Genomic DNA, 21,495 nt, shown 5'->3' on the forward strand with positions numbered 1-21,495 from the left:
CTCTGCCCCCCCTCACACTCTAATGCTGATATTTATGAATTACTCTGTAATATCAGGTTATCGCGCTGAAATCGCTGTATTGTTTTGCTCAGCAAGTTGCTTCTTTTGTTCTTTTTCAGCTTCATTTGGAAATTCATCTTTAATGTTGTGCCAAACCTTATCTTCCTGAAACATGCACATCGACCCTGGAGTGATACGAAAACGGAAAAGTGGCCCCTCCCATCCCACCCCCCACCCCGAGTGTAAAGACTGGGCAAGTCTGCTCAATAGTATTAAAGTTACCCCAAGGAAACACTCGTGTACAAAGGGGCTGATATGTTGATAGTCTAACATTGGATTCACAACACAAATTCTAGAAAATCCTCTGCATGTTCTTTTTAAACACCTTATTCAAAAATAAAACACAGTTACACACAATGTACATCCAGAAACAGGCCATTCGGCCCAACTGCTGGTGTTCATGCTCCACACAAGCCTCCTCCCACCCCTCTTCATCTCCATAAGACCATAAGACATGGGAGCAAAAATTAGGCCATTCGGCCCATCGAGTCTGCTCCGCCATTCAATCAGGGCTGATAAGTTTCTCAACCCCATTCTCCCGCCTTCTCCCCGTAACCTTTGATCCCCTTACCAATCAAGAGCCTATCTATCCCGGTCTTAAATACACTCAATGGCCTGGCCTCCACAGCCTTCTGTGGCAATGAATTCCATAGATTCACCACTCTCTGGCTAAAGAAGTTTATCCTCATCTCTGCTCTAAAAGGTCTTCCCTTTACTCTGAGGCTGTGCCCTCGGGTCCTAGTCTCTCCCTAATCTCACCCTAACAGCATATCCTTCTATTCCTTTCTCCCGCATGTGTGTATCCAGCTTCCCCTTAAACGTATCTGTACAGATCAACCACTCCCTGTGATAGGGAGTCCCGCATTCTCGCCACTCTCTGGGAAAAAAAAACAATGTTCCTCCCAGATTCCTGATTGAACTTACAGTTGTTTGTCGTTTTAAAAAATTATTCATTTTCAGGACGTGGGCGTCTCTGGCAAAGTTGGCATTTATTGCCCATCCTCAATTGCCACTTGAGACGTTATTGTGAGTGACCCACATGGTCATGTTACTCAAGCAACCTCCTACTCCGTACATCAACGCCAGACTTGGCACAATGAAAATGCAAAGATTGCAAGGGAGGCCTCCATTGAGCACAATACAAGGACCACTACAGGGCTGGAGGATAAAAAAAGGCTTTAATATGGAATCCAGCATCAACAATACCATGTGTTTTTTTTTGTAACGCGATACACACAGAATTCAAAACGACACTGTTTGCTTTTTCAAATTTTATCGGTCCCCTACGCGTAGCATCCGTTACTTTTGGGATTCTGTTAATTGTTATTGGAATCATCCAACTCAACTTAATGTTTTTTTATTTCTAACTAAGTAGTCTTATACGTCTGGTCTGTACGTATGTTGTGGTCATACAGGAGATTCAATGCTTCTGACGTTTTTGTCATTGTGAAAGAAGGTTGGATATTATCCCTGGACAGTAACATAGCTCCTGATGATCTTGAAGTCCTGGGCAAGTACTGAAAGCATTTATTTTCAGCTAGAGAGGCGTGCACTGGCAGCTACACCTCCGAGGGCAACAACTGCGCTTCCGATCAACCACTTCCACGAAATACTCTGAAAATAGATACGCATGACACAGTAAGGTGCGCAGGTAAATTGCACTCGTGGCAAATCACTAATCCCTATATAGATGCTGACTCAGTCCACCTGGGCTCAGTGGGTTAGAAGGCTGTGGGTTTAAATCCAGCGCGAATAAACCTGAGCATGTAATCCAGGTTGACACTCCCAGTGCAGTACTGAGGGAGTGCTGCACTGTCGGAAGTGCCCACCTTTCGCATGAGGCATTAAATTGAGGCCCTGTCTGCCCTCTTGGGTAGACTTGGAAGATCATGTGGCACTATTTGTAAAGGAGAGGGTGGCTTCTGCCTGGTGTCTTGGCCAATATTTATCCCTCAACTCACTGTGTGCAAATTGGCTACCACATTTCCTACATTAGAACAGTGACTACATTTCAAACTTCATTGGTTCATTGGTTGTAAAGGCTTTTGGACATCCAAAGATTGTGAAAGGTGTTATTATCTATGCAAATCTTTCCCTTTTCTTTGTCGTCTATCTTCAGCAAATTCACCTCTTGTTTAGGCTGGGTCCCGCTCCCTGTCAAAGCTGTCATCACCACCTCTATGAAAAACATAGCCATCCGGAGTTATCTCTTCCTTATGGCTTAAGGCCTGGCCATATATATAAAAAAATAATTTAAAGTCAGATGTTTTGTCTCAGACTCTGACTTATAACCTGAAGAACAATTAAACTCTGACTGACCTCACCAAACAATTAAACTCTGACTGACCTCACCAAACAATTAAACTCTGACTGACCTCACCAAACAATTGAACTCTGATTAGCTCGCGGCTCCATTTTGTTGGCAATTGTGGGCACAGATTTCTCCCTATCGGGGGTGGGGGTTGTGCGGGTGTGGGCGTGAACCCGATTGGTGCCCCCGATCAGGGACACGCCGCCATTTTATGTGGGCTGGCCAATTAAGGCCCGCCCAGCCTGACGCATGCCCGGAAGTGCTGAGCGCTCCCTGTGCGGACGGGGGTGGGGATTCCCTGAGCCGGGGCCTACGCATGCACGCAAAAGAGCTCAGAAATCTCCCTGAGGCTCGGAGTTGCCTCAGGGAGATTAAGTTCAGAATGAAAGTTTTTATTAAAGACAGAGAAAAGTTATTTAGGCTTGACCCCTGATGTGACAGCGTCACATGAACTGGGGCATGTTTATCAAATGTTTGAAATTTTTACATTTAATTAATAAACCCTTCATCAAACCTCATCCCGCCCGTGGATGAGGTTCCATGAAAAATGCGAAGGCCGCCTGGGCTCTTCGCCTGCCCCCCTCCGCCAACCTTAAGGTTGTTCGGGCAGCTCATTTAACTATTTTAATCAGTTTTTAACAGGCCTTAATAGGCCTCTGACAGTTCAGCGGGTGCGCAGCCGACTCTGCTGTGCGTCCCGCCAAACTGAAAACCTAAATGACGCGCGGTGACATCGGGACGCCCACTTGGTGTCACCGGGCGCCATTTCACACGTCGGAGAACAGGCCCCATCTCCGCTCACCGACACAAAAATTCTTCCCTGAAGAGGCACAGATCTACACAGATCAGAAATAGGCAGTGATACATTTCATATTATTCATGATACAGCGCTCATGCCCATAAAGAACAGTGTTATTAACTGACTTATCCATTGACACAGTGACGGGACTGTCACTGGGCAACGGCTGACACAAATCAAACCATGAATTTGAGATAAAAAGAAAAAATTGCAGAGATTGGGAATCAGTGTTTAAAAATTGCTGGCAATACACACTAAGTCTGTTCGTTTTTTTGAAAGAGGAAAGAACAAAATGAATGTTTAGGGCGCCCTCTAAAAATCTTAACATGTCTTCTCCCTCCTCCCATGCTATGGACCAGTTTCTCTCATGTTCCTTGAGTGAGGCTTTGACAACCCAGTATCAAACTGCGACAGATTCAAGTAGACCCCCCACCAACACACCCGCCCCCCCACAACCTTCTCAAGGGCATTTAGGGATGGCCAATATATTCTGACCTTGCCAGTGATGCCCACATCTAAAGAGCGACAAATACAAACCAATGATACTCATTCGGGGATGGTGGGTTTAGCCTCCCATTCTCATTGAGGACCCTCACGTCCAGACCTGTCAGGAAAGATGGAGCAATTCGAGGCTCTTTTCCCTAGAAAAGAGAAGGCTGAGGAATGAACTTTATATTTACGTCAGGGTTCAATAGGGCAATTGTAGAGAGAATTTCCAATTGCGGGGGCGGAGTGGGGGTGGGGGGGAAAATCAGGGGGGGACATAAAGGCACTAATAAATTCATTACGGAATTTTGGTCAATGTTCTGTACCCAGGTTGGAACTCGCTACCTACCACAAGGAGCAGTTATGGTAAATAACATAGATGTCTGAAAGGGGAACCTAGATAAATGCCCGAGGGAGAAAGGAATAGGAGGTTTTTCTGATAGGGTGAGATGGAGAGGGGTGGGAGGAGCCTCGAGTGGAGCACAGGCCTGTTGGGATGAATGGCCTGTTTCTGTGCTATGCGTTCTGTCTAATTCTATGCAATGCCTCTCATTACACAGCAAGTAGAAAATCACTCACTATTTTTTTCGGTAGTGTGTTATTACTAGCAGCCTTATTCTTTCTTTCACCTTGACTCTTGTGCTGATCCACCAATCCCTTCATTGCCAAATCTAAATCGTGTTGAATCGTCTACAAAAGAAAGAGTTGAGAGTTTGGAATCCCGCAATGGCACTCTCACAGAATAAATAAGTGTCATACTTAGGGATGAAAAATTGGGATATATTTTACTTAGGGCTAATGTTATGAATTCCCTGTACCTACCAGTACCATACACACAGGATTACACAACGACAGAACTGTACATGCCATAGCCTATCAACGTTATACAATGACATAGGAACATAGCACATAGGAACGTGGGTGCAAGTGTAGGCCATTTGGCTGCTCCATCATTCAATAAAGTCATGACTGATCTGATTGTGGTCTCAGCTCCACTTTCCTGTCTGTCCCCCCCATAACCCTTGACTCCCTTGCCTAACAAAAACCTGTCTAACTCTGCCTGAAGTAAATTCAAAGACACACTTTCCACTACTTTCTGGGGAAGAGAGTTTCACACACCGATGACCCTTTGGGAGAAAATGTTTCTCCTCATCTCTGTCATTAAAGGGAGACCTCTTATTTTTAAACCAGTTTCCCTAGTTTTAGTTTCTCCCACAGGAGGAAACATCCTCCCAGTCTCCACCCTGTCAAGTCCCCTCAGGATCTTATATGTTTCAGTAAGATCACCTCTCATTCTTCTAAACTCCAATGGGCATAGGCCTAACCCGTTCCATTAGACAGCCCCTTCATCCCAGCAATGAGTCAAGTGAACCTTCTCTGAACTTCTCCTATCACAATTATATCTTTTTTTCAAATAAGGAGACCAAAACTGTACACAGTACCCCAGATGTGGTCTCATCAAAGCCCTGTACAGCTACAGCAAAGCATCCCTCCTTTTATATTCCATTCCCCTTGCAATAAACACTGACATTCCATTTGCCTTCCTAAACACTTGCTGTACCTGCACACTAACTTTTTGTGATTCATGTACCAGGACACCCAGATCCCTCTGTACTGCAGAGTTCTGCAATCTCTCTCCATTTAAATACTATACTGCTTCTCTATTCTTCCAGCTAAAGTGAACAAGTTCACATTATCCCAAATTATATTCCATCTGCCATATTTTTGTCTACTCAGTTAACTGGTCTACATCCCTTTGCAGAATCTCTACCTCATCTTGACAACTTACTTTCCTACCTATCTGTGTGTCATCAGCAAATTTAGCTACCATACATTTGGCCTCTTCATCCAAGTCATTGATATAGATTGTAAATGGTTGAGGCCCCAGCACTGATCCCTGTGGCACTCCATTAGTTACAGATTGAAAAAGACCCATTTATCCCTACTCTCTGCTTCTTGTTAGCCTGACTTGTGCCAACCAGTACTGTATCCCAGTGTTATACAGTGACAGACCTGTCCCCACCAGTACTGTATCCCAGTGTTATACAGTGACAGACCCGTCCCCACCAGTACTGTACCCCAGTGTTATACAGTGACAGACCTGTCCCCACCAGTACTGTATCCCAGTGTTATACAGTGACAGACCTGTCCCCAGCATTACTGAACACCAGTGTTATACAGTGAAAGACCTGTCCCTACCACTACTGTACCCCAGTGCTATACAGTGACAGACCCGGCCCCACTAGATCTGTACCCCAGTGTTGTACACTGACACACCTGTACCCCAGTTCCATACCCCAGTGTTATACTGTGACAGACCTGCACCCACCAGTACTGTACCCAAGTGTGATACACACTCAGACTTGTACCTACCAGTACGGTACCTCAGCCTTATCACAGTGACAGAATTTGATTGCCCTTGACATCAAGACAGCATTTGACCGAGTGTGGCATCAAGGAGCCCTAGCAAAACTGGAGTCAATGGGAATCAGGGGGAAAACTCTCCGCTGGTTGGAGTCTTATCGAGCACAAAGGAAGATGGTTGTGGTTGTTGGAGGTCAGACATCTCAGCTCCAGGACATCACTGCAGGAGTTCCTCAGGGTAGTGTCCTCGGCCCAACCATCTTCAGCTGCTTCATCAATGACCTTCCTTCCATCATAAGGTCAGAAGTGGGGATGTTCGCTGATGATTGCACGATGTTCAGCATCATTCATGACTCCTCAGATACTGAAGTAGTTTGTGCTCTTATGCAGCAAGACCTGGACAGTATCCAGGTTTGGGCTGACAAGTGGCAAGTAACATTTGTGCTACACAAGTGTCAGGCAATGACCATCTCCAACAAGAGAGAATCTAACTATCGCCCCTTGATGTTCAATGGCATTACCATCACTGAATCCCCCACTGTCAACTTCCTGGAGGGGGGTTACCATTGACCAGAAACTGAATTGGACTAGCCCTATAAATACTGTGGCTACAAAAGCAAGTCAGAGGCTGGGAGTTCTGTGGAGAGTAATTCACCTCCTGCCTCCATAAGCCTGTCCATCATTGATAAGGCACAAGCCAGGAGTGTGATGGAATACTCTCCATTTGCCTGGATGAGTGCAGCTCCCACAACACTCAAGAAGCTTGACACCTACTAGGACAAAACAACTTGCTCAATTGGCACCAGATCCACAAACATTCTCTCCCTCCACCACCGACGCACAGTTGCAGCAGTGTGTACCATCTACAAGATGCACTGCAGGAATTCACCAAGGCTCCTTCAACAGCACCTTCCAAACCCATGACCACTACCATCTAGAAGGACAAGGGCAGCAGATAGATGGGAACATCACCACCTGGAAGTTCCCCTCCAAACCACTCACTATCCTGACCTGGAAATATATCACCGTTCCTTCACCGTCACTGAGTCAAAATCCTGGAACTCCCTCCCTAAAAGAACTGTGGGTGTATCTACACCACATAGACTACAGTGGTTCAAGAAGGCAGCTCACCACCACCTTCTCAACGGCAATTAGGGATGGGTGATATGAATGCTGGCCTAACCACATCCTGTGAAAGAATAAAAATGGACCTTCCCCCACTAGTACTGTACCCCAGTGTTATACAGTGACAGACCCGTCCCCACCAATACTGTACCTGTGTCATAGTGACAGACCTGTCCCCACCAATACTGTACCCCAGTGTTATACAGTGACAGACCTGTCCCCACCAGTATTGTACCCCAGTGTTATACAGTGACAGGCCCGTCCCCACCAGTACTGTACCCCAGTGTTATACAGTGACAGACCTGTCCCCACCAGTACTGTACCCCAGTGTTATACAATGACAGACCCGTCCCCACCAGTACTGTGCCTCAGTGTTATACAGTGACAGACCTGTCCCCACCAATACTGTACCCCAGTTTTATGCATTGACAGACCTGTGCCCCTCAGTGCTGTACCTCAGTGTTATACAGTGACAGACCTGTCCCCACCAGTACTGTACCCCAGTGTTATACAGTGACAGACCTGTCCCCACCAGTACTGTACCCGTGTTATACAATGACAGACCCGTCCCCACCAGTACTGTACCCAAGTGTTATACAGTGACAGACCCGTCCCCACCATTACTGTACCCCAGTGTTATAGAGTGACAGACCTGTCCCCACCAGTACTGTACCCCAGTGTTACACAGTGACAGACCTGTCCCCACCAGTACTGTACCCCAGTGTTATACAGTGACAGACCTGTCTCCACCAGTACTGTACCCGTGTTATACAATGACAGACCCGTCCCCACCAGTACTGTACCCCAGTGTTATACAGTGACAGACCTGTGCCCCTCAGAGCTGTACCCCAGTGTTATACAGTGACAGACCTGTCCCCACCAGTACTGTACCCCAGTGTTATACAGTGACAGACCTGTCCCCACCAGTACTGTACCCCAGTGTTATACAGTGACAGGCCCGTCCCCACCAGTACTGTACCCCAGTGTTATACAGTGACAGACCTGTCCCCACCAGTACTGTACCCCAGTGTTATACAGTGACAGACCTGTCCCCACCAGTACTGTACCTCAGTGTTATACAGTGACAGACCCGTCCCCACCAGTACTGTACCCCAGTGTTATACAGTGACAGACGTGTCCCCACCAGTACTGTACCCCAGTGTTACACAGTGACAGACCCGTCCCCACCAGTACTGTACCCCAGTGTTATACAGTGACAGACCTGTCCCCACCAGTACTGTACCCCAGTGTTATACAGTGACAGACCCGTCCCCACCAGTACTGTACCCCAGTGTTATACAGTGACAGACCCGTCCCCACCAGTACTGTACCCCAGTGTTATACAGTGACAGACCCGTCCCCACCAGTACTGTACCCCAGTGTTACACAGTGACAGACCTGTCCCCACCAGTACTGTACCCCAGTGTTATACAGTGACAGATCTGTCCCCACCAGTACTGTACCCCAGTGTTACACAGTGACAGACCTGTCCCCACCAGTACTGTACCCCAGTGTTACACAGTGACAGACCTGTCCCCACCAGTACTGTACCCCAGTGTTATACAGTGACAGACCTGTGCCCCTCAGAGCTGTACCCCAGTGTTACACAGTGACAGACCCGTCCCCACCAGTACTGTACCCCAGTGTTACACAGTGACAGACCCGTCCCCACCAGTACTGTACCCCAGTGTTATACAGTGACAGACCTGTCCCCACCAGTACTGTACCCCAGTGTTACACAGTGACAGACCCGTCCCCACCAGTACTGTACCCCAGTGTTATACAGTGACAGACCCGTCCCCACCAGTACTGTACCCCAGTGTTATACAGTGACAGACCTGTGCCCCTCAGTACTGTACCCCAATGTTATAGTGACAGACCTGCACCCCTCAGTACTGTAATATTTTAATGCAAGTTATTTCCTTCATGTTTATATTTTTCTGGGTCCTTTTCACCTCTGGGAACAATTTAAATACTTGTGCCACCCTTTGGGTTGAATCACATTTCCCAGGAGACTCATTTGTTCCAGCCAGTGTTCAGAATACCATCCCATCTGCATCTGCTTCATCCCAAGTCCCATTGATAAAAGAACAATGAGAAAATAAATGGACCCTCGCAGTATCCATACCGCTGTGACACTTTGGCCATTGCGGGATAGGTCTTATCTGTGTGCGTATTTATGGAACGATATAATTGTCAATGAATTGGAAGTAGAGAATGATTGTACAGAGTTCATGTTTAAAATATCTGTCTCTCAACCACGTGAATGAAGATTTACCTTACTCTCGGGGACCAGTGCCAAAGCTTCCCTCAGAACTGAGATAGCGTGGGAATAATATTCTTGATGCATTAATACCTATTTAGAAACAATGGAAAGTCAATCACCACGGAAAAAATACAGTCTTGCAACCTAAATCACACCATATCAACATTCCCACATAAACCAATAAAGCTCCAGCATGAGCAATAATCATATATTTTCAGCATTTGTTGGATTTGGACAGACACATCAAGAACTGGTCTTGCAGCAATAATTCTTGGATAAATAGTTGTGCCTTCATTTTGTAGTTGCTGGCACACATGACGCACTGGCTGAAATTTCAACTCTCGTTTTACATAGAATTTGCCATTCGGCCCAACTGGTCCATGCTGGTCTTTATGCTCCACACCCCATCAACATACTCTTCTATTCCTTTCACCTTCATGTGTTTACCCAGCTTCCATTTCAACACATCTATACTATTCACTACCTTCAATTACCCTCTAGGATAGAGGTAAAGATGTTTCTCCTGAACTCCCTGTTGGGTTTATTAATAATTGTCTTATGTTTATGGGCCCTGGTTTTGGGCTCCCAACATTTGGAAACATCTTCTTTATGTCTGCCCTATCCAACGCATTCATAGTTCTAAAGGCCTCTATCAGTTCCCTCGGGGTAGGTGGGATGCAGGTTTGAGGCTACCATCAGATCAGCCATGATCTTGTTAAATGGCGGAACAGGTGTGAGGGGCTGAATGGCCCACTCCTGCCTCCTTGTCCGGATGTTCATATGTTGTCTTCTAAAGAGCCCCAGCCCATTCGGTCTTTCCCGACAGTTATAACGCTCAGCTCTGCCGCCATTCCTTGTAAACGCCTTCCGACTCAGCAAGACCTCCGAATGTAAAAGTGCGGCTCGACCAGCTGACTGCTATTCCTCACCCACTCTGCTTTCCCTGCCGCTTCTTCATAAAGGAAATTGGTCATGAAATGGGCTGTTAACATCCAAAGATTGATTAGGACACGAAGGAAAATAATTCTATCCGCAGCGCATTGCAACAAAACGCTTGGCTGAATCACACGGCTTGTTAAATACAAGTTTGATTGATTAGATATTCAGTAACTCCCATTCTGTCAAATACATTTTAGTGTGATAAATATACAGGTCTAACGTTGTAAAACAGTGTAAAATTATACCATTTCCAATGACTTTTTAGACCGGTAATTCTCATTTATAATGATTTTTTATAGCTTTCCTATTTTCACTGCACAAAACAGGTATGAATATTGATTAAACAGCATTGGTTGTAAATCTTTCTCATCCACTTCTGTGAGATCGGGAATTATGATAAGTAATCTTATCCTGTTAGTTATTGGGATGAAATTAAATAGTGTGATATTAACAGACAAGTAGAGAAAGAGGAAGAATAAGAAACAGTGTCAGCAGGCATTTTTTTAAACAAATTGTCTAGTGACATTACTGTGTTAGAGAATAGGCAGGCAGGACCTTCACCGGAGTCTGTGAGTCAGCCAGCAGCAAACACTTTAAAACAATCTATACGAACCACAACAAGCAGAACTGAAAACTATAGCAACATCCTCCATTAAAAGCAGGACGATCGCTCTCGGAACATCCAGTGAGTGGAGGATAGTTACATAATACAAATTATGTGTGTAAACGTCAATCCCAGGCACTTATGGCATTGTGGGGCTCCATTATGGTCGTGAATAGTGGCATCACTATTTGGGACCCGTTGTTTACTCCCCCTAATCTAAACCCTTTCACATTGTCACGACAATGAAGGAAAAACACCAAATTGCGTCTGGAAATACTGGACTTTAAAAAATAAGACCTGAGTTTTTAAAATGCACACAAGTCACTGGCTGGAATACTGCAGAGTGACTCCCCAAGAGATAATGGAACACCCACCTTGTTGCCAGACAAGGTACTTCTAAAGACATCCAGAAACTAATTGCTCCCTCCGGGTGAGACGAAGGGACACCATGGGAGATGTGCATCATCTCTTCAAGAAATCCTGTGAGCCATGTCCGGACAGATTTGTGAATTCGCTTCCCGCTTGGAACATACAAAGGAGGGGTTAAAAGTGACCTGCAAAGCTGCCCCAGTGTCTGTCTGTTGCTGGGTGTTCAGAGGGAGAGCAAGTGCTGGAAGTTTGACTCAGAGGTAACTGCCACACACACACAGTACCCCTGAAAATCACCATTTTGCAGCTATCCCGATCTCTCTCCCTCTCTCTACCGAATTCAACACGACTGGAACCTCAAATCCAACTATTCGTCTTCTGGTGTCAATTCTACTGGAATCTTGAATCACAAAGGCCGCAAGGCTCAACCACCGACTCACCACGAGTCAAGCACTGTTCCCTATACCCTTCTTCTTAATATACACCAAGCTAAATTCTGACTTTTAACCTGTATGACGTATACGCATGCGTTTTATCCTTTCTTGCCTTCAGTTAATAAACTTACTCTTACCTTTAACTCAAGAGAGTCTGATCAGATTGGCTACTTCAAAAATCAGAGCGAGGTATCCACAAAAGGGAACCTTTTTAGATTAAATCTTGTTGCAACCAACATGGAGAGAGCGGGGGGGGTGGGAGTGGGGGAGGAGTGGGAGGGGGGAGGGGGGAGGTGGGTGGGGGGAGGGGTGGGAGGGGGGAACGGGGGGTTGGGGGTGGGAGGGGGGAGGGGGGAGGTGGCTGAATAAAGACAGGGTGCCAGTTCACCCCTCCTCACCCGGGGCGTAACAGTTTGGGGGTGTCCCGGCCAGACGGTGACAAGTTGAGGGGTTTCACCTGGATCAACAACTTTGAGGAACCTCACCTGGGGGGTGGGTCGTAACAACATTAAAAAATAAACTCCATTAAACCTCCACTCAGCTTTTACTCCTTCTATTGTTCCACATCACTGACAGCATTCATGGGAAATATTATCCCCCCGTTGGGAGGGGGAGGGGGGGAAGTGTGGGAGCAGCCACGAGCGAGCGGGTCTCCGATCGGCGCCCCCAATTGGGGGCGTGCCGCCATTTTACATGGGTGGGCCAATTAACACCCACCCAGCTTGATGCTTGGCCGGAAGCGCTGAGCGCTCCCTGTGCGGACGGGGTGGGGGAGGATTCCCTGAGACGTACCCTGTGCTCTTTGGCACATTCGAAAGAGCAGCGAGATTTCCCCGAGGCACAGAGGTGCCTCAGGGAGATTTGTTCCAGCGCTAAGGCTTTACACGAAGGCTTTTAACACTTATAAAACATGTCCCCCTCATGTGACACTATCACACGAGCTGGGACATGTCAAAGAATAAACGTATAAATTTTTATTAGATTTTAAAACACTTCATAAAGCCTCATTCCACCCCTGGATGAGGTTTCTTGAAAAATGCGAAGGCCGCCCGGGCTCTTCGCACCCCCCCCCCCCCCCGACATTAAGGTTGGACAGGCAGCTCATTTAATTGAATTAATTAGGTTTTAAAAGGCCTTAATAGGCCTTTGAAAGTTCGGCGGGTGCGCAGCCAACTGCTCTGTGCGTCCGCCGAACTGAAAACCTAAATGACGCGCGGTGACTTCGGGACACACGCCCAACATCACCCCCGCCTCATCTTACACATCGGCAAGCGGGCCCCACCCCCACTCACTGACGGGAAAATTCTGGACCATCTTGCACAAGATTTAGTTTCAAACTATGTGTACATGACACACACACCTCCCGCCCCACACACACACAGACACACACACACACAGACACACACACACACACACATACACACGCATACACACACACACACACACAGACACACAGACACAGACACACGCACACAGACACACACACACACACACACAGACACACACACACAGACACACACACACACACAGACACACACACACACAGACACACACACACACACAAAGATACACACACACACACATACACAGACACACACACAGACACACACACACACAGACACACACACAGACACACACACACACACACACAGACACACACACACACACACAGACACACACACACACAGACACACACAGACGCACACACACACAGACACACACACACACACACCCACACACACACCCACACACATACACACACACACACACACACACACATATACACACACACACAAAATCAGAGACACACACAGATGCAACATAAGAAGTAGGAACAGGAGTAGTCCATTTGGCCCATCGAGCCTGGTCTGCTATTCAATAAAATCATGGCTGATCTTCTTGTGTTTCGATTTCCACATTCCCATCTATCCCCAAAGACCTTTGATTACCTTGCCTAACAAGAATCTATTTACCTCTGCCTTAAAAATATTTAGTGACCATGCCCCCACCGCCTTCTAATGCAGAGAGTTCCAAAGTTGCACAACCCTCTGAGACAAAATTTCTCCTCATCTCTGTCCTAAAAGGGCGACCCCTAATTTTAAAACAGTGCCCCCCCACCCCTAGTTCTGGGCTCACCCACAAGAGGAAACATCCTTTCCACATCCACCTTGTCAAGGCCGTTCAGGATCTTATATACTTCAATCAAATCACCCCTCACTCTTCTAAACTCCAGTGGAAACAAGCCCAGTCTGTCCAACCTTTCCTTATAAAACAACCCACTCATTCCAGGTATGAATCTAGTAAACCTCCTTTGAACCACCTCCAATGCATTTACATCCTTCCTTAAATAAGGAGACCAAAACTGCACACAGCATTCGAGGTGCGGTCTCACCAATACCCTGTATAACTGATGCATAACATCCTTACTTTTATGTTCAATCCCTCAAAAGATAGCATTCCATTAGCCTTCTTAATTATTTGCTGTACCTGCATACTAACTTTTTGTGACTCATGTACTAGAACACCTAGATCCCTCTGCACCTCAGAATTATGCAGCCGTTCTCCATTTAAGTAATACTCTGCTTTTTTGTTCTTCCTGCCAAAGTGAACGACTTCACATTTCCCCACGTTAAATTCCATTTGCCAGATCTTTGCCCACTCACTCAGCCTATCTATATTCATCTGCAACTTCCTAATTTCCTCTTCACAACAGGAAACTATAGGCCAGTTAGCTTGGCGTCTGTCATGGGAAAGTTGTTAGAATCGATCATTGAGGAGGTTATAGCTGGGCACTTAGAAGAGCTCAGGGCAATTGGGAAGAGTCAGCATGGTTTTGTGAAAGGAAAATTGTGTTTAACCAATTTATTGGAGTTTTTTGAAGGAGTAACATGCGCAGTGGATAAAGGGGAGCCACTAGACATACTATACTTGGCTTTCCAGAAGGCATTTGATAAGGTGCCACATCAAAGATTATTACGGAAAATAAAATTGCATGGTGTGGGGATAATGTATTAGCCTGGATAGAAGATTGGCTGGCTGGCAGAAAGCAGAGAGTATGCATAAATGGGTCTTTTTTTGATTGGCAGGATGTGAGGAGTGGAGTCCCACAGGGGTTTATGGTTTACATCAATGACTTTGATGATGGGAGCAAAGTCATAGTAGCTAAATTTTTAAAAATTCTTTCGCGGGATGTGGTCTTTGCTGGCTGGGCCAGCATTTATTGCCCATTCCTAGTTGCCCTTGAGAAGGTAGAGAGATTCTTGTTAGGCAAGGGAGTCAAAGGTTATTGGGGTTAGGTGGGAATGTAGAAATTGAAATACAAGAAGATCAGCCATGATCTTAATGAACGGCGGAGCAGGCTCTAAGGGCCGAATAGTCTACTCCTGTTCCTATTTTTTATGCTCTTATCTTCTTATGCCTCTCTCTCTTCTTGAATAGAGGGGTTATATTTGCTACTTTCCAATCTGATGGAACTTTTCCAGAATCTTGCGAATTTTGGAAAATTAGCACCAGTGCATCAACTACCTCATTAGCCACCTCTTTTAAGACCCTAGGATGTAGTTCATCGGGACCCGGAGACTTGCCAACCCGCGGCTCCATCAATTTGCTCAGTACTGTTTCCCTAGTGATTTCAATTTCACCAAGTTCCTTTCTCCTGTTCACCTCCTGATTTGCAGCTATTACTGGAATGTTTTTGTATCCTCTATAGTGAACACAGAAGCAAAATATTTGTTCATTTCTTCTACCATTTCCTTATTATCTACTATTAACTCCCCACTGTCACTCTCTAGAGGATCAACACTCACTTTATTTACCCTTTCCCTTTTCAAATACCCATAGAACCTCCTGCTATCCATTTTTACATTTCTAGCTAGCTTCCTCTCATACCCTACTTTGACAGACACGCATAGACACACATATGTGCATCACACACACACACACACACAGGCAGGCAGACAGGCAACACACACGCACGCACAGAGACACACAGACACATGCACGCACATGCACACAGACACGCGTGCACGCGCACACACACAGACAGACAGACTGACTCATACACACACACGCACATACACCAAATCTGACTGCAGCTCCCACATACCTTTCCCTTGCTGTACAAAGTCATTATATCTGTCGGATTAATCTCTAACAGCTCGTCACAGTAATATAAAATCGTCTCTATTTGTCCTTCCTCAATTTCATCAACAGTTGCTCTGATCTCCTGAAAGGTCTCCTCCATCTGGCAACTCTTATACTCATCCCAAAATATACCTGTTGGAAAGAGAACACTGATCAAGCTCAAACTCTGCTTCTGAGCAACCTCTCTATTCAGCCTTGGGAAAGCTACAGGTGTCCAAACTGTTTTCTTGAGCCTTTCTAAAGGTTTGCGAGTTGTTGATGCCCGATTGTGGGCGTTCTGAATAGATTAATGAGGCTGGACGCCTTGGATTTAGCTTCCTTTGCAGGTCCAACTGTGACCAACCAAGTTTCCCTAAGACTTGGAAATGTGGAGCAAAATCAGACTCACCTCGGGAGGATTTGAACTGCCTTCACTGGGGTGGAGGCAGCTCCTTAAACCTCACCCCCCCAAACATCAGAAACCACTCCCCACCCCCGGGATCAGACCCCTCCACTTCCCTCTGGGGTCTGGGATCAGACCTGCTTGGTCTGTGACCTGCTCCATGCACAGCGGCAAGGCAGGCCTGTCATAAGGACACAAGAAACAGGAGCAGGCCTGGCCCACACAGCCCTCGGGCCTGCTCCGCCATTCACTAGCATCATGGCTGATCTTGGATTTCAACTCTGTTTTCTGGCCTGCTCCCCATATCCCTTGATTCACCGAGAGATCGAACACCTGCCTATCCCAGCTGTAAATACACTCAACGATGGAGCATCCACAATCCTCTGGGATGGAAAATGCCAAAGGTTCACAATTCTTTTGAGTGAAGGGTGACACAGGACTCTGGGAGGGAGCCTGCAGCATTGGGGAAGCCCAGTGTTCCGAGATCCCAGCGTGCTATTGATCGATCCCCTTATTCCCAGCAAGGTGACCAGTAAAGAATTCCGCCCCAAAGTCATGACTTAAACATAAAACCTCATTCGGCTACTCAGCACAGTCAATCCACCACATGTTAGCTTCAAAAACTAAAGTTTAATTTCTTTCCCATGACATATGTTAATCTATTGATTGTGCTCACTACTGAGTTACCAAGGACCTTGAGAGTTACGTCGTAAATTCAAAATGGGCTGCAATGTGGACGCATGGATATTGCTGAAAAGTGGGACATGTCGCCAAAGTTTTTCAACTTGCTCTCATCAGGACAAATGCAAGAATACCAAATTTCAAAACAATCACAACAATTTATACTACAGGAGAAAAGAGTGCTGATTGGTTGGCAAGTTGACTCTGATTGGTTGGCAAGTTGACTCTGATTGGTTGCGGCGTTACTGTGGAGAAAGCAACGGGAAACCATAGGCTCCCCAAGCTCCCGGGTAATTCAAAAAGGCGCAAGAACGGGTCCCTATATAGGAATGTGTCATTTCCAGCAGGTATAAATGAGCCACCTAATGAGCTCGGCTGATTATCTTAAATTGGTTGTTAGTGTAGCTTTTGGCGCAGTCAGGATTGTGCGGCAAGTGCTGCCCAAATTGTGGAATCACATCTAGCAGCAAAACGTCCTGTTGTGGGTTTTGCAAGCACAGGTTGGTTGAGTACAGTCTGTATCCTGCCTGTTACGTACAGGTGAAGGAACATGCCATTTGGTTTGAGTGAAGGAACTCGACCAATATGCTGTACAGAGCCAGAATGTCCCAGGCTCAGTCCCCTATAGGTGCTAAGCTCCCAGTGCCCCTTAGCCAGGGAGGATGAGGATCAGGGAAGAATCTCATTCCCGGGGTGGGGTTTTCCGGCCCGCTTGACACTGGGACTGTCCGGTTCCCGCCGGGCGTCAGTGGACTGCTGGCTGGGGCCGGAGGATCTCCCCAGGTGGGTTCCGGCACGATGGAGCTGGAAAATCCCGGCCCCGGTCACCCGCTGTGAATCCTGTAGGAATTTTAACACCTAAGGAAGCCTTCTTTTCTCCTTCCTCCCTCGGGTTTAAGAGGTGTGGTAACACAGCATTCTACTCACCTAAAATGTTTTCAAAAGGTTCTGTAGAGGCCATTTCCATCCAGTCGGGAAAGCTGTGAATGTAAAATTTTTTTAAAAAAATGACACAACTGAGTTCGTTTACCTTTCAGCCTCGGGCAATAATTGGGGTAGCGGGTTCCGTGGCCATCTCATTCCCTTTCAATCAGAAAGAACTTGCATTTATATAGCGCCTTTCACAATCTCAGAATGTCCCAGAGCGCTTAACAGCCAAAGAAGTACTTTCAAAACGCTGTTGTAATGTAAGAAACACGGCAGCCAATTTGCACAAAGCAAGATCCCGCCCAACAGCAAAGGAAAAATGACTAAGTCATCTGTTTTTTTTTTAAGCGATGCTGCTCGAGCGATAAGTATAGGCCTGGGCCCTGGGCCGAACCTCCCTCAGCCCACTCCACCTCACTCCGCACAGCTCTCCTTCAAATGGTGGCCATTGGATCTTTTACACCCGCCTGAGAGCTCTGGTCAGACCACATTTAGAATATTGTGAGCAATTTTGGGCCCTGTATCTCAGGAAGGATGTGCTGGCCCTGGAGAGGGTCCAGAGGAGGTTCACGAGAACGATCCCAGGAATGAAAGGCTTAACGTATGAGGAACTTTTGAGGACTCTGGGTCTATACTCGATGGAGTTTAGAAGGATGAGGGGGGATCTGATTGAAACTTACAGAATACTGAAAGGCCTGGATAGAGTGGACATGGGGAAGATGTTTCCATTAGTAGGAGAGACTAGGACCCAAGGGCACAGCCTCAGAGTAAAGGGAAGACCTTTTAGAACAGAGATGAGGAGAAACTTCTTTAGCCAAAGGGTGGTTCATTGCCACAGAAGGCTGTGGAGGCCAGTTCATTGAGTGTATTTAAGACCGAGATATATAGGTTCTTGATTGGTAAGGGGATCAAAGGTTACGGGGAGAATGGGGTTGAGAAACTTATCAGCCATGATTGAATGGCGGAGCAGACTCGATGGGCCGAATGGCCTAATTTCTGCTCCTATGTCTTATGGTCTTATGGTCTGAGAGGGCAGAGGGTGCTTTGGTTTAACACCTCACCCAAGAGACAGCACCTCCTGCAGCGCAGCATCCCCTCAGCGCTGCACCAGGTGTACCAGCATGGATTAAAAGCACAAGCCTCTGGAATAAGGTTTGAACTCACAGTCTGCTGACTCAGAGACAAACATAATTCTGCTGAGCCAAGGCTGTCCAGGGGCAGGGTAGGGGCAGGGTGTGGGGGTGGTGGGGGGGGCGGTGGGGGGTGGAATAGTTGTGAAGGACACACAACAGTGTTCAGCTGACAAGGCTTCAAGTGTTGGAATTCCTTCCCTAAACCTCTCTCTCTCTCTCCGTATTTAGCTCGTTTCCCAAAACCTACCTCTTTGACCAAGCTTTTGGTCACCTGACCTAATGCCTCCTTATTTGGCTCAGTGTCAAATATTATTTCATACGCACTCCTGTGAAACACCTTGGGGAGGGTTTACTACATCGAAGGTGCTATATAAACGTAGGACGTTGTTGCTGAATTTGTATGAAGCGGCCGAGCCGATGAACCAATTGATACCGAGAAAAACGGCTTTTGTTGGTCAACTGGCCTTACTTGAAAAATAGTAGCAGAAAAGAATTCGGTTGGCTATCCATGTCAGACAAGCTGATGCATTATCCATTATAATTTACCAGAATGGTGGAAGGCAAACTCAAGCAATTCCTATCCCCTTAGTCATTTGTTGCTCTGACTTGAGTTGTTTTTGACTGAAAATATCCTCTGTTGTAAACAGTTCCCTTTCATCCAGAGGTCATCTTCAGTGGCGAATTGGAGCGCGCTAGGGGAGGAACGTGGGACTTTGGACACGTGGTTCCCAAATCTGTCCCCTCCACTGGGGGTTTCCTCACCCCCATGTCCAGCTCTGTTGTGGACTCGCGGGTCAAGATCGATTCACTGTGATTGATCCACAACTCCAACATCACTGAAACATGTGAGAAACATGGGAGAAGGTGAACTCGATGGACCTCGGCCTGGTTTGGGTTGAGGAATCCCTATGCTCCGAATTATTTTATCATGCGTTTGTACTTGGTTCCGAGGGCAGATGACCTTTCCTTGGTCTGGGAGACCCTTCCAAGTTAAAATCTGAAAACACTGGTCTCTGCTTTCAAATATTCTAAGAGGAGCAGCCGAATATTCATTCACAGGCATATTGTGGTGTCTACCGTTTTATATTTTCGGTCTTGCCACACTACAGTACGCGTTGATTGCTGCTTTTATGAATGTTTCCCCAAGGTTGTGGAATATGCTAATTGTTGTTATCACTGGAAGTTCAAATTAGGCTATTATTATAGTTAAGTAAACTGTGATTGACTGCAGAGATGAGTAGCTGTAAGCCAGTGTGCTAATTAGCTCACGTATTTCAATGGTTTTAGTGCAAATTAGCAAGCCTTAATGGCTCCGGAACACACGAATCAGAAAAGTGTTAATTAAAAAAAAAGTGAAGCTCTCTCCATCGCAGGAACCAACTTTTATCCAGAAAATTCCCCAGAATAGCTTCGCTTTTAACATCACATGCAACAGGGTGACAGAGAAGCATGAAAAGGCCATTCAGCCCCTCGCTCCTGTTCCACCATTCAACTAGACCATGGCTGCTCTGTCCCTTAACTCCATTTACCTGCCTAGGGTCTGTGAGCCTTAATATCTGTACCGAACAAAACCTATCAATCCCACTTTTTAAATTGCCAAATGACCTCCTGCCTCAACAGCTTTTTTGGGAGAGGAAATTCCAGATTTCCACTATCCTCTGTGTGAAGAACATAGGAACACATGGACTGCAGCGGTTCAAGAAGGCAGCTCACCACCACCTTCTCAAGGGGCAATTAGGGATGGGCAATAAACGCTGGCCCAGCCAGCGAAGCCCACATCCCGTGAATGAATGAATATAAAGTAAGACACAGGAAGTAGGTGGCAGGAATAGGCCATTCAGCCCCTCGAGCCAGTCAACTAGATCAGGGCTGATTCTCTACCTCAATGGCATTTTCCCATATGGTCCCCACATCCCTTCATATCTTTAATAGCAAGAATTTCAAGGATTCACCGCTGTCTGAGTGAAGTAATTCCTCTTCATCTCAGTCTTATATGTCTTACCCTGAGATTGTGCTTCCTGAACACTCTGGTTCGAAGTTGAAGGTTCTGCCCTCTTTGCTCTGGACTCCCCACCGCCACCAGAGGAAATAGTTTCTCTCTATCTACCCGTCAACTTTTTAATCATCTTAAACACCTCAGTCAGGAACCCGCTTGACCTTCTGCACTCAAATGAGTACAAGTCTCGTCCCTGGAATCAGGTCTTCCCAACTTAACCCTTTTAGCCCTAACGCCATGAGATGGTCGTGCAGTCAAACACACGGCGGCACCATCGCCCGATAGCCATGGTGTGGTAGGAGCCCTCTTCACACACTCACACACACACTGGTTTGCAAAAAATGTTCCAGTGCAGTTCCAACACCCCTTTAAACCTGCTGCTTTCCATATCCATCTCAAGGCAGCTCACAATTCACTCTTCCAGTCTCTGGCTTATTACTAGCAGGGACTTAATTACATCCTCCCATTCATGAGGG

At 46.5% G+C, this 21,495-nt stretch overlaps 1 protein-coding gene across 1 annotated transcript; it reads right to left on the reverse strand.

Moving 5' to 3' along the window:
• Window positions 1-1,259: 1,259 nt before the first annotated feature.
• Window positions 1,260-16,027, reverse strand: LOC144687147 (peptidyl-prolyl cis-trans isomerase FKBP8-like). The gene is made up of 4 exons (XM_078552893.1): window positions 15,863-16,027; window positions 9,424-9,501; window positions 4,236-4,346; window positions 1,260-1,674 (listed from the first exon to the last, which is right to left on the reverse strand). The coding sequence occupies exons 1-4, from the start codon at window positions 15,998-16,000 to the stop codon at window positions 1,594-1,596; spliced, it is 408 nt and encodes a 135-aa protein (XP_078409019.1). The 5' UTR covers window positions 16,001-16,027; the 3' UTR covers window positions 1,260-1,593.
• Window positions 16,028-21,495: the final 5,468 nt, after the last annotated feature.

Source organism: Cetorhinus maximus, chromosome 12 (assembly GCF_964194155.1).
Source record: "Cetorhinus maximus chromosome 12, sCetMax3.hap1.1, whole genome shotgun sequence".
Taxonomy (NCBI): domain Eukaryota; kingdom Metazoa; phylum Chordata; class Chondrichthyes; order Lamniformes; family Cetorhinidae; genus Cetorhinus; species Cetorhinus maximus.